General features: G+C 40.1%; 1 protein-coding gene across 1 annotated transcript in view; it reads left to right on the top strand.

Moving 5' to 3' along the window:
• SYNPO2L (synaptopodin 2 like) overlaps positions 1 to 14,331 on the top strand; it is a 78,798-nt gene that overhangs the window by 35,765 nt on the left and 28,702 nt on the right. Inside the window, exons 2-3 of the mRNA XM_063434267.1 lie at positions 102 to 256; positions 13,252 to 13,940. Coding sequence (XP_063290337.1) covers positions 102 to 256; positions 13,252 to 13,940 — 844 coding nt within the window. The remainder of the gene's footprint in view (positions 1 to 101; positions 257 to 13,251; positions 13,941 to 14,331) is intronic.

The raw sequence follows: 14,331 nt of genomic DNA, 5'->3' as shown, positions 1-14,331 counted from the left end.
CAATATTTACGCAGCATGCTAACATGAAGTTCTGTCCCAGTTGTTGAGCAATTACATGCATTAATTGGTAAATAATTGTGTTCTATGTGTAACCCTTTCAGGTACGTAAGCGGAGCAAAGCTTGCCGAGGAGGACTACGGGAAAATGATGAGCTGGTCTCCATCAATGGGAAGGCCTGTGCTGGCTTATCACACGCCGAAGCAATGCTTATGATAGACTCGTCATCAGGAAGCAGTCTTCATATCCGTGTAAAACGGTAAGAAGCTTCCCATTTTAATCCTTTTTTACATACACACTTGTGGTGAGCTACAGGAGTTTTTTTGTCACTAGACCATGTACCTCACCCTATACACTTTCATTTCTAGTGTCTCTATTTAGACAAGTACTGTATTCTGCAGAATAAGGATTGTTCACAAACAGTACAGCCAGTAGCAAGAGCTAATGCATTTTTCATGCATTATACGGAGTGCATTTAAATATACAAATAAATAATACGTTAAAAACAACAACTAAATAAAAAAGATACTCACTATTGCAAAACCCCACCGCTGGACAGGGTTCTATGGGATAAGAACGTACCCCAAAAAGCAGATTTAACCTCTTCTGGTTGAGATAGAAACATAGAATGTGACGGCAGATAAGAACCATTCGTCCCATCTAGTCTGTCCAATTTTCTAAACTTTCATTAGTCCTTGGCCTTATTTTATAGCTAGGATAGCCTTATGCCTTGCCCACGCATTAGGAATACAGGTTTGTATTCCTAACGCTATAGAATTCCTTTAAGTCATACTTTTTTTATTTTTAAGAACAGAGCTGATCGCAGTGCAAGTTGTCATGTGCAAAGCTTTGAGAGAGCTCACCAGAAGTGATGCAGACTGTATGGCAAGTGTCAGCCTTGCAGGCAAACACATGCACTTGAATTGCCCAAAAGAAGCATAGTCCCCTTTTATCCCCTGTGAAATATTTTGCAAAGGCGGCAGATGACTGCAAAAGTTCTAATCAATAAGAATAAAACATCCAGGGAAAGTGGAATTCGCAAACTAGAAAATCATGAATAAAACACAACAACAACAAAAACATTAAATCTGTGAATGGTTAAAATGCAGCCCCTTGGTTGTTTTCTGTAGTATACAACTGGTTAGTGAACAGGCAAAATATATAACTGTTTATTACTGCTGCAAAGTCAACAGCTTTATGTGTCTCAAAATAGTGCGGCCTCCTCCTTCCTAGTTAATCTCAGCATGAAGGATTCTTTCCCCACCTGTTGGAGATAAATAACATCACTCACAGCAGCACACTATTGCCTTTCACATGGCATTAGCTGCCTCTTTTGACAGCACACATGAGCACATTGTCCTCTGGCTGGAAGTTAGTCTTTCTGAACAGCTGATAGGAAGCTTTGCTTGGAAAATACCTTTGCAATTGTATCTAGAGCAGAGCATGTTACATCTTAACTATTATTCTACGGGTAGGAGAAAATCTCCGATGTGTTGTTAATCTGAGATGCACGTACATGTAATTAAATACTTTGCTGAATAATCTTGCTGCCTCACCTCTATGTCATATTTTTGGAGCGTTCTTTTTACAAGTCAAGATACCATCAGCAAAATATGTCATCAGCCAGGTGTATACCTGGCCTTTTCCTAACCTCTTTGCCATATCTTAGTTGTAGCTTGATCAGTTTATATTGTGCAACCATCCACTTGTCTGCGTAGACATAAAAATGTATGGAAAACAGCTGATTATTTTAATCCCTTAAGGACACATGACATGTGTGACATGTCATGATTCCCTTTTATTCCAGAAATTTGGTCCTTAAGGGCAGGGCCGGACTGGGGAAAAAATTCGGCCCGGGCATTTTTTATTCACAGCGGCCCACTGAAAAGGGGGTGGGGCCAGATAGGGTGTGTCTTATCATCCCCAATGGCAAGCGCGCCCTATCTCAAAGTGAGCATGTTGTTTCAATGCTTTTCCAGGGCATGAGAAAAAGGCCCTGTATTTGTTCTGCACGGCGCAAGCAAATTTAAAAACATGCTTGGGCTGTGTTTGCTTGAAACTTGTCTCAGGGGTTTCCATAATCGGGATACTCACTGTATCCCATTTATGGAGACACTATGTGTTTGCTTAAATGGAATCTAGTGTGTGCATGGGGGATTCAGAGTGTGTATGTCAGAAATGTAGAGTGTGTGTAGGTTGTGCAGCGTCTGTGTGTAGGAGATCTAGTGCATGTTTGAAGGACTCAGGAGTGTGTATAGGAGATCTAGTGAGTGTGTGTGTGTGTGTGTGTATATAGAGGATTCAGAGTGGCGCTATAGAGATCTAGTGTGTGTATATATGTAGATAATTCAGAGTTGGGTAAGGAATCTAGTGTTTGTCTGGAATTTAACGTGTGCAGTATGTGTGTGAGGGGTTCTGTAGTATATATACATGTATTGTGTATGAGTGGTGCAGTGTGTTTAGGGGCTGCTGTGTGTATGTGTGAGGTGTGCAGTGTGTGTGGGAAGGGTGTAGTGTGCATTTGTGAGGGGTGTAGTGTGCATTTGTGAGGGGTGTAGTGTGCATTTGTGAGGGGTGTAGTGTGCATTTGTGAGGAGTATAGTGTGTGTGGTGTGCTGTGTGTCTGGGTGCTGTGTGTCTGGGTGCTGTGTGTCTTAGGATGCTGTGTGAGGGTGTTAGGGTACTGTGTGTTAGGGTGCTGGGTGTTAGGGTGCTGGGTGCTGTGTGTGTGTTAGGGTGCTGTGTGTTAGGGTGCTGGGTGCTGTGTGTGTGTGTTAGGGTGCTGTGTGTGTGTGTTAGGGTGCTGTGCAAGGGTGCGTGTGTGTGAGGGTGCTGTGTGTTAGGGTACTGTGTTTTAGGGTGCTGTGTGATTGAGGGTGATGTGTGTTAGGGTGCTGTGTGATTGAGGGTGATGTGTGTTAGGGTGCTGTGTGATTGAGGGTGATGTGTGTTAGGGTGCTGTGTGATTGAGGGCGCTGTGTGATTGAGGGCGCTGTGTGATTGAGGGTGGTGTGTGTGTGTTAGGGTGCTGTGACATAATTGCTCATATTACTCCCTCACCACAATACCATTTTACCAAAATAGAGACTACCAACCCATCTTATCCTCTCCTACCCATATACTAGGCACAATATTTCCCTAGCTAGCCATACACATGCTACCTTATTAAGTCAACTTCTCTTACCAGACATACACACATACACCAAGCCACCTGTTCAGTCACCCATCTAGTTACATAGCATGTTTGTTTACCCATCCATGCAGTCACATAATATCCCATTAATGCACTGCACACATAAATGTAATCGCCTAAAGAAATACCCACTCGTTTACCCCACACACAGTCACATGTCAAAGTCACCAATTAAATAATATGTAAAAATATGAGCATATACAACCCTAGTCATAAATGCACACATTATATGCACATATGCTATTACCTACACACATTACACACATATATACAGTATGTTGTAAAACACACATTACATATGTATTTAAAAAATAAGTAGTGACACACACAACTTACAGAATCACAGACATTAGAAAACCCCCTCCCTTCTTACCTGTAGCCTGGAAAGGGGGGTTGTGCTGCTGCCATCAATCCCTGGTGGTCCTCGTGGTAAGTGAACTCTAGCCTGTGAGGCTAGAGTTCACTCTCGCGAGACCGGGACCGTTGCCATGGCAACGGTCCGGATCTCGCGAGAGAAACCCGGCGGAGCTGCAAGTTAGTGCTCCGCCGGGTCCTCCTCAGTCTGCCTCCCTCTATCCCCGCCGGCGGCCGCGTTTGATTGCATGTGGGCCGGTGAGGGAGATCTTTGATCTCCCCACCGGCCCTTCATGGAACACAGCGGGGCCGGCGCTCTGATAGCGCCGGCTCTGCATGGATCACCCCGGCCGGCCTCGGCCCGTGGCCATCGCGGCCCACCGGGAATTTGCCCGGTTTGCCCGATGGCCAGTCCGGGCCTGCTTAAGGGGTTAAGATGTTGATGACATATGTTGTGATTAGGTTTGCGCTTATCATTAATATTTTTAAGCCTTAATAGTTACTGCAAGCACCATGACCACTGCAAGTGGTCATGTTGCTTTGAATTGGAGATGTAACTCCACCCCTGCCAGTTAGATGTTAGTACATCAATAGACAGCCCAGAACAGGAGTTATGGGCTGGCAAATGTCACTGTGCAGGTTCTATGCACAGAATGTCACTCATTGGATCAGTACGCCCAGTTCAGTGGTTCCCAAACCAGTCCTCATGGATTTATCGATTACCCAGTTGCATCTATGGTGTTTTTAGAAAAGAAAAAAAAAGCACCTTAGACACACCTTAGACCTTACAGATAATAATATATAAATCATGGGCTGGTAGGGGAGGCGTGAGGACTGATTTGGGAACCACAAGCCCAGTGGCAAATTGTATTTGCATCTGATTTGCCTTATTACCATAGAGTGGCACCAGGATAATCCTGGCATCATAACTACTACTACTAGCGGACTGTAGTGGTTATAAAGCTTGGAGTAACCCTGTAATAGAAAAGTATGGATTTAAATAAATTACATTTAGTTTTTTTTATTTCCTCTATTTCTAAATATTGGAGAATTCTTGTAAAAATAGTGATTATGTAAGAATGAAAAGTACATAATATCAAGAATCAATATGAATATCAGAATCAATCGTTTTTCACCATGTGTGCTGAAGAGCATAAGGGAAATGCCCTGTGCAAGTGCATTGTAAATTTAATGACATATTTGTTCTGCGTTTGCTGGTGATTTGCCTCTAGTGTCCCCGTAAGTTTAATATCATCAAGATAAAAAAGGGACAGGGCTGGGAGAGAGTGTTGTGTGTTCATATGGAGGCTGCCTGTGGTTTTATATGCTTTGAGGCTGCTTGTGAGGGGGTGTGTTTGGGTGGAGGCTGCTTGTAGTGTTGTATGTAGAGAGACTACCTTTGCTGTTGTATATGCTTGTGTGTGCAGTGGCTGTTTGTGAGATTTTTTTTGTGTGTGTGTATGTGTGTGTGAGAGATGGGGGGAAGGGAGGGGGCAGGTGGAGGAGGGAGTAGCTGCATGTTTGTGTTTTGCTTGCCAGGTTGTGCGTATGCATTTGCCTATGGGGAAAACCGCTTGAGAATTTGTGTAGATTTGTAGTGTAGTATGTGTGGAGAGGCCTTTTAGTGGTGTAGTGTGGAGATGGGTTGTTGTGGAGGAGATACAAGTTGCGGTATATGAAGGATTTAATTTATTTCCCCTTCCTCAGGCCTACCTTGGCCACGGAGCGTGAAATCGAGATGGTTCAGTCAGATATGCTATTTGTCTGCACCTCCAGTTGTGCCACATGGCTAAAGATGGAAGCTCTAAATGCAGGAAACTGGGAATAAGGGTCAAACCTGAAGGCAAAACCAAAGTCTGCTCAAAGGTCAAAAGTCTAAGCAGCAATGCTCAAATACATATAAACAGGCAAGTGGTCAAAGATCCAAAGGGGCAGTAGGTCTGAAGCAGGGGCAAATCTAAAATAACAGTCAGGGGACAAAAGCCAGGAATACAGGCCATAATGAAATTAGATTCACACTAAATGAGAGTACAGGATGACTGGGCAACTTGCTCAGGTTGTTCTGTGCTATGGAAGTGAGCGCCAGTTAGGCCACACCTCCTCATGGCCTTCCTATACAGCCCCCTACTAACAGCATGAGCAGGGATTGGGGCATTACCCAGGTTGGCTGAGAATGCATCAGTCTGGGAGCAGGCTTGAGCCCGCCCCTTTGTAGTAACAAAGACCCAGTCAGATGCCCAACTCCTCCAAGGGAAGTATGTTGCCCCAGAAGGAGGGAGGGGTCACCACAATGAGTCCCTGGCTACCTTGTGAGGCATCTGATTTCACCTACTCAAATGGGCACTGTGATCCCACCGGTGCCCTGCCTCCACTGTAAGCACCAGCACATGAGCAGTTAAGTGTCAGCCTGATAGATTTGTTTTCCTCGACTGGCACTGGGGAGAGTATCAAAGTGTTGCCATGGTAACCTATGGCAACACTCTCATACAGTTGAAAGAGCAGAGAACATGGTCTGTACCTGCAGCAGATGCATATTAAAGGGACACTATAGTCACCAAAACAACTTTAGTTTAAATAAGCAGTTTTGGCATATAGATCATGCCCCTGCAGACTCACTGCTCAAATCTCTGCCATTTAGGAGTTAAATAACTTTGTGTATACAGCCCTGGCACACATACCTGCATGTGACTTACACAGCCTTCCAAACACTTCCTGTAAAGAGTCATCTAATGTTTACAGTTCCTGTATTGGAATTACTGTTTAATTTAGAATTTCCTATCTCCTGCTCTTTTAATAGCTTATTAGACCCTGCAGGAGTCTCCTGTATATAGTTGAAGTACAACCACTTACACATCTGTAGGGCTCCCAGTGCCAGGACTGCCACCACAACCACTTACACATCTTTAGGGCTCCCAGTGCCCGGACTGCCATCACATTCATTTACACATCTGTAGGGCTCCCAGTGCCAGGATTGCCACCACAACCACTTACACATCTATAGGGCTCCCAGTGCCATAATTTTCCTCCCTCAGAAATCCAAAGTACTTCGGCACTTCAGCAATTCGGACCAATGTCATTCGGTTCGGCCCTATCGAACTTCAAAACTTCGGCACTCTGGACATTCGTAAGCATACAAATTGCACGAGATACGTCCGAATGTACAGTCAGAACGAAACAAATTGCACATGTCTAATCAACATAGATCAGAAAAATATCACACAGAACCAGAGTAAAACCATTAACTAATGCTGGCAGTTAGTTAGATAAGATCAACACGGTTGCGTTCACTGCTTCCTGAATTCTCACAGAGTAAACACTTTAACGATTGCAAACAAAATACGTTTCATCTCATGCAAATAGCCAAATAAACTATTCTTTACCATCCAATAACCATAAGAAGATCCTAAGCCTTAAAGCTTTACTGCAGTTATTTAACAACTAATTACAACTCATTCCAATCTCTTATTCCTGAATTACTAAAGATGTATCTAATATCTCTGGATAATTGCTTGATATGCTAAATTTGGCAAATTACCAGTGAACCAATATAATACTTTAATTTCAACTGCAGTCTGAAATCCTGAATTATATTATTTGTTTAAGCTAATTATGATTCCAAATTTTGAAATTTGATCAGCATTATCCAAGTATATTTCTGTTTTTTTTTTTTATAGATATAATTAAATTAAACCATCATATTTACTCATCTGGTAGAGATATTCTTTGTAGACATTCTGTGGCTGGAGATAATCCAATGGATGTATGAGTAATGTAAGAGTGTTCAAAGATGGAGTATTTGGAATAACAAAGTTAAAGAATTCCAGAAGTGCTCTGGCTATCAAATAATTCTGTCCACAGAATTCCAGAGGGAAAAGTTGTGTCTTCAAAAGTGTTGAGCATCTATTCCCAAGAGTGTATGTCTGTTTCTCCTTTTCTTTTTCTTCTACCAAGTGTGTGTTCTTACTTTTAAGAAATTGTCTTATCTCTATTTTTCACGTCAACTTTTTAAAGTGACCAATGGAATCAGATGGGAGTACACCATTATAATGAGTGCTAACCTAATCCCAGTGTTCAATTCCATGGATAATAACCAAGAGATGGTGCAATTGTTTCATGATTATTTTCATCACTATTTCTAAGGGATGAATTACTTTTAACGACAAAATTTACATGAAAAACTTTACAGCCAATCAGTCACAGGTGGCTGTCAATTTTCAAAGACTTTGGCTTAGTTTTTAACAGACATAGAAGCATCAAGTCTCATTGTAATTTAAGTATTTGGCATAGATGCCCCAAGTTTCAACTTAGTCTTACAATGGGACCTTATAGAAACCTTCATTAAACATAAACTCCCTTGTGATTTAATTAATTGCTGGTAAGCAGTGTAATGGAATTATTGATGGAAGATACCTTGACCCCATGCTCAAGCTTTTAAGATGACCAGATGTCCAGTCTTTACTTCTTATGTTCTGCTTTTAATTTTTAGTCTAGTTTCGAGTGTCTGACAAATAAGCACAAGTAAGCATAAAATCATGACTTGTGACATTCTGTGGATTCTGAGGAGACGATTGCAGCTTCCCCCATTAACCCCCCTTCTGATGTCCTAATGTTTTTATATATATTTATATATAACCATTGAAATATGCTTAGTACTCTAATTTCCCTTTTATGGTAGTGTGATTTTGCCCATCCGGTTTTTGGTGCGCAAGTCACAAAGCTGTCTTTACAAAGTACTATATAATCTGTAAGCTTACACAATAAAATAGGGAAGTAATCTTTGAATCAAAAACTGTCTGGTCTGATTACTTTCTCCGAGCAGCTCGTAATTTAAAGTGTCAATTTGGTTTCCACCTGAACATATCTCCGGGTAAATTAATATCCTTAACAGCAGTATGTCTTATGAGCAATTTTCCATCATTTATCTGATACTGAATTTCAGTCACACTGACCATCCATTGTGTTAGAATAAGCGTGTTACTGATAATATGTTTAACATATGATGTATATATATTTAATACACATATAGCTAACATTAGAATTGAATAATAAAAAAATCTATTCAAATTACTATTTTCAATACATAAAAAAATATTTAAAGAGGAATATTATTATAATATATAATTAAACTTAATTATATTGTAAGCTTTGGCTTTAAAACTCAACTTAAAGCCCGCCCCCGATCCTGAAAATGCCTGAAGGCAATGATTATACTCACCAGAACAACTACATTAAGCTGTAGTTGTGGTGACTATAGTGTCCCTTTAAAGTAAATAAATAAATAATAGGATTCAATCACAGTAACACTACACTAGGCACTAGGGATGGCCACCAGGACCTTGGACCCGAGACCTTAATGGATACACTACACACTGTAATTTGATGTCAAATAGCCCCACCCTCTCTCTTCCGATTGGCCCAGGGGATCAGGGCCTCCTTAACAGCATTATAGGTCCCCTATATAACCACTTACAAGAATGAAAATGGAAATTATTGATAAAATTAAGCTTATATTTATTGGTACCTCCAACAAAACCAGTGTTTAAACATTAAAAAGCATGATATACAGCAGAGGTTAATCCACTCATACGTTTAGTAGGTAGGAGAGGGTGCAGCTTTCATGGACTGTTAAAAATATTAGAATAATTGTATTATAGCTTTACAGCTTCAAAAGATGATGTGTGTTGATTTTGTCTTGCTTGTGTACAATTAGTACGTATATATTGTTTGCATTAGAGTCAAGATATGAACATCAGGATCGCATGTATAGATAGCTGATTCTAAGCTGATCAGTCCACCTAAATGGTTTAATAAAGAGGGTCTGAAGGTTCTGAATAATCCTGTTTCATATCACGTAGAGGAGCTCTATACCATGAGACACTTACCTGAAGATACTTTATTCTGAAACGGTCCCTTGAAAAACAATATTTGTGTGTTGTATTTCCTGTTTTTGGGACATCATTAAATTTTTTTCTTTTTATGCATATATAAATACCACTTATTAACTGAACTATGTCACTTTAAGGGAACACTTTAGCCATAAGGCCAATAGCCTTCCCCAACCCCTCTCCCGGTGTGGAAAGGGTTAAAAAAAAATGTATACTTACCTCTTTCCAGGGCCAGATTAAGAGCCAATTGGGCCTGGTGCCGACAAATATGATGGGCCTAATTACTGAATCTTATCGACAGAAAACACTAACAATCATACCTCCTAAGCTTTATGTATCTGATGGAGTTGGTGCTGGAGGGAAACTCACAGAATATAGCTATTAGAAAACACATGCCGTATGCTAATGTTTCACTTTCATCTCTAAATAAATCCATACCCCCTAACAAAAGTGTCCGGTGAAGCAGGATTTCGATGGGCGGGGTAAAAGGGTGAGCCACTGATGTGAATGAAGTAACCAGAACCGCCCAAAAGGACTAACATGCCCAAAAAGATGGCGTGTCTGCACAAAGAATTAGATGGTCAGCCTGGCGTGAATGCATGTCAGGCTGCCTGCCAATCGTGCAGGATAACCAACCAAGGGCATACTGTGCAGACAGCACCCTGAGCTTGGCATAAATGCGTCTAATGATGCGCTAGCTCTAGGCTTTATAAGCACTTGGTGGTCCACTCCTTCCCTTACCTTCTTACTGGGCGGCAGAAGCAGAAGTTCCTCTTATACAGTCTGCAACAGAGAAAAAGTGTATGTAGTGAATGTAGAAGAAACATGTCACAGTCTTAGAGAGCATTCGCATAGTGCGCAAAGTCAGCTTTACCTTAACTAATTTAATGGTCAGCCAGTCAACACCAGTTTTGATCCCCTATATCCCACTTAAGTTCCCATATTAAAATCAGAGCATGTCAAGTCTTGTAAAAAACGTATTAAATTTTTTTTTTTTAATCAATGGGCCTGGAGCTGCAGCTCCATCAGAGGCCGTGTCTCTTTCCAGTGCTCAGGTAACTTGACATTAGCTTCATCTCCACCTCCTGTCATGTTGGCAATGGAGGTAAAACTAATGTACAAGCGTGGCGAGCATTGCACGCACATTAGGCCTTCTTCAGAGAAAAGCATTGGATCAATGCTTTCGTATGGGAATTTTGAAGACGCTAGATGTTGTCATGAGAACATTCAGCTAGTTTCACTGAGTCTGTAAATGCCAGTAGAGGCATTGTTAGCCTTCCAATAAAACATTTTGCATTGCAAGGCTAAGGGAACAGGGACACTGCACCTAGACCACTTCAATGAGATGAAGTAGTCTGGGTGACTACAGTGTAAATTTAAGAAATTGTCCCACATTGGATTTGAAAAATATGTAAAATAGACGTGTGCAGGGAGAATAATTTCGGTTCTTCTGAAACTATTTTTGGGTGTTTTTTTAGTTCATGCTACCATTCGGCACTGCCTAATTTAATTAACAAAAATATATTATACATAAGAAAAAAAGCTGCCCGTGATTGTGATGCAATGCAAAAACTGCTACAATATTGCCTGACCTAATGGCTACACAATACCAGTCATTTTTGCAATGCCATTTCTGAGTTGGCAAAAAGTTTATTTTAAAAGAAATCCAGTTTTCAATTATATTACTCCTGCTGCAGCTGCTACCCAGTTGGTAGAAACCATGGTAGGGACCTGTTTTTTTCCCTACACTGAAAAATGGTCAACCATGCTACTGAACAAAAACAAAAACAAAAAAAACACCCAAACATTTCACATTACAATCACAAAAATGTTTTAGGAAGAAATGGAAAGATATGTTGATCTGCTCAGAGACATTGTTCCTGCCTGTAGTTCTTTCATTGCTACACTAGAGGGTGAACAGGGACCATAAAATAAAGAAGGAGCTCGTTTCACAATGTCCTTCATAGTCATGAAATGAGATCACTAGAATAAAGTACAAATTATTTTTAACAAGCACTGTTGCTGTCTATAAAGGAAAGTGACACACAGGGAGAACTTGACAAATGTCATGTTTTCCTTTTGGCCTTTTGGTGATGAACAATATGTCATCTATTTGGAACATTGGATGTTCTGGAATATTCGGGATATTACATGTATGATATGTATTACACATGATTTGCTATAATCATTATTATTATTATGATTATTCATCAGGTTCATCACAAGTGCTAAATACTTAAACTCTAACAGAACTATTCACAAAAGTGAGAATTTAACTTGAATTCAATATTTAAGGCCAGAGTAACCAATCTATTTTAAACATACATTTGAAATTCACTTTGACCTCTCTCTTTAGTGAATAGTAGGTCTTTCTATAAAGTTTGGAAGATACATAAACTCAAATTGATATTTTATTAACGTTGTTCTATTAAACCCCCTTAACAGGCTGCGGAGAATAGTGAGTAACTTGGCCACAGGAATGACAATATTACAGCTTAGTAAATCTCCACATGTGTTATGTTCTCCAATGTGAAGTATTTTAGTAAAAGCATTTATAGTTGTCTTAGTATTACAACATTTATTCAGCATCTCCCTCGTAAAAATTGTGATTCATGAATAGAAAACAAAAATATTAAAAAATAAATAAAATAAAATTATAGCCTTCATTTAATATTTTTGGATACGCCTTTTTTTCAAAATATTAAAATATCAAAATTATATCACGTATCAAAAAATATATCAACATATTAAAAATATAAATATTAAAATATAATTAAAAATATGAAATGATTTTAAAACTTTATCCATAATTATCAAATCATTTAAAAAGCGTATACAAAAATATTAAATTGAGGCCCATACGTTTCTAAAAATGTTTTAAATGCTTCAGTAGTCTTTATTATTTTTTGCTACATATTTCAGTCTTTCCTGAAGCACATTATAGAATGGCATCTGGGACATGTTAATTGTTTAAGCATGAAATTTGTCACTTCTTGTACCTGTGCACATGGATTTTATTCATATCAATTGCACTGAGCTGGGGAAAATGCATATTAATAATAACATATTGGCAATTAACTGGTTGTTTATCTATCTATCTGTCTGTGTCTGTCAGTCAATCTTTCTCATAATTTTTTTTATTATTTTGCTTTAGTTCACAGCACTTGACAAAGATGCAGACAGTCAAAAAAACGCATCAAATTAGGAAAAAGGAATATTGGGTACATGTCAGAGAATAATATTTGTTTAAGTATAAGAAGCAGGAATTAAAAAGCAAAACTAATTGTATCATTTAGACAAATTAACATTTTAGGGTTTTCAGGAGTAGGTCTGCTTTAATTAACATAATCTATCATTTCAATTATTATCATGTATTCCTGTACAGTATTTATTTAGTCTTGGGTCTGCTATTTTGAAAATATCCTTCCTTTTTCGTTTGATATGACATGATCTGATATTGCTACATTCACTGCTAGTTTATATATTTAAATAATGAGTGTTTAAAATGTTCTTGGTATTATATATTCTATTGTCTCTTTCTCAAATGAAAGATGCCATGCGAACAAATGTGGCACAGCGTCAAGGAATCTTCTAATTGTATTGATGCCCAGTATGGCATGCAGCTGGCATTGATGGTTACCCTGGGGAAAAATGGTATTGAAGCAAGAAGTATATAGCCAGGACTGTCTTAATCTGTCCCGTATGTTCTGAAACAAGTTCCCTCATTCCATTCATAGTAGAGCAGTCACCATTCCTGTGCCCTCCTCCCAACTAAGAGCTGACTGCATGTAATGTGATTCTTTGTTTTTTCATCCCGCACAGGGCAGCAGCTGGAGCTCAAACTGTACCACGGTCCCACAGAGTGCTTCCTTCACCTGGCAGCCCTAACTCCATCAGAATTCAAGACCCCCCCAGTTCTTGGGTTGCATCTTCATCCTCGTCCACACCTGGCCAGCCCAAGTTGCTACATCTGGAAAGTATCACTTCTCCCCCAGACAGCGAGGCATACTACGGGGAGACTGATAGCGACGCAGACATCCGCTCATCTTCAGGGCACCCCCAGAGTACACAGCAGCACCACAGCCAACAACAAGCACCTCCGGAGAAGCACCGCAGAACACGTAAGAAGAGCCCCAGGTCCCCTCCAGGAAACAACAACAAAGCTGAAAACGAGCAACAATCTCTTTCCGAAATGAGTGGGTATGAGAGCGGGCCTGGTGGTGTTACTGAATGTGTTGTACAGTCAACAGGTGGGGTGGCCAAAAGAGAAATCACTTATCAGCCAGGAGGTAGCAGAGCTGAAACCCCCTTCTCAGATGTGGAAGGGTTTCTGCCAGCAGAAGAAGAGCAGCAAATGTCCATCACTGGTCCATCACCTGAGTCTTTACTCCTGCCCCATGCCACCAAGACCATCAAAGCTGAAAGACATCTCATCCCTATGATCGGACCAGTGGAACACCCTGTTGATGATGATCTGACAACTACTTACTTGGAAAAAGCAAGGGAAGCAAGTAAGTACTAGCTCAAAGCTAATGCTCTTTGGTTCCCAAAATATATGTCATACACCTTATTCCTTGAAGATTATGAACCTTGCATAAATAGCAGGAGATATCCTTCACTGTATTATTTACTTGTAGCCGTTTTAGCATTAATGTGGCAAGTGTCTGAAATATTTGCAAGTGGTTGGGATACCCTGTGGAATAATTAGTTCTTTCCTCACATATATGCTCTGTGGTACTGAGCAGAATATCATCAGCTTTGACAGGGATATGATCTTGCTCCTGTGGTCCCTCTATTTTTACTTCAGTCTAGCTTAGATTTCAGCAATCAGCCAGGGAAAAGATAATCCTTCCAATAGCAATATATAGCTTTAACACCTTACTATCCATTTAAGTATCTTCA

Source organism: Pelobates fuscus, chromosome 10, assembly GCF_036172605.1.
Source record: "Pelobates fuscus isolate aPelFus1 chromosome 10, aPelFus1.pri, whole genome shotgun sequence".
NCBI classification, from domain to species: Eukaryota; Metazoa; Chordata; class Amphibia; order Anura; family Pelobatidae; genus Pelobates; species Pelobates fuscus.
The sequence above is the reverse complement of the archived record's forward strand: the minus strand, read 5'-3'. Positions and strand labels throughout refer to the sequence as shown.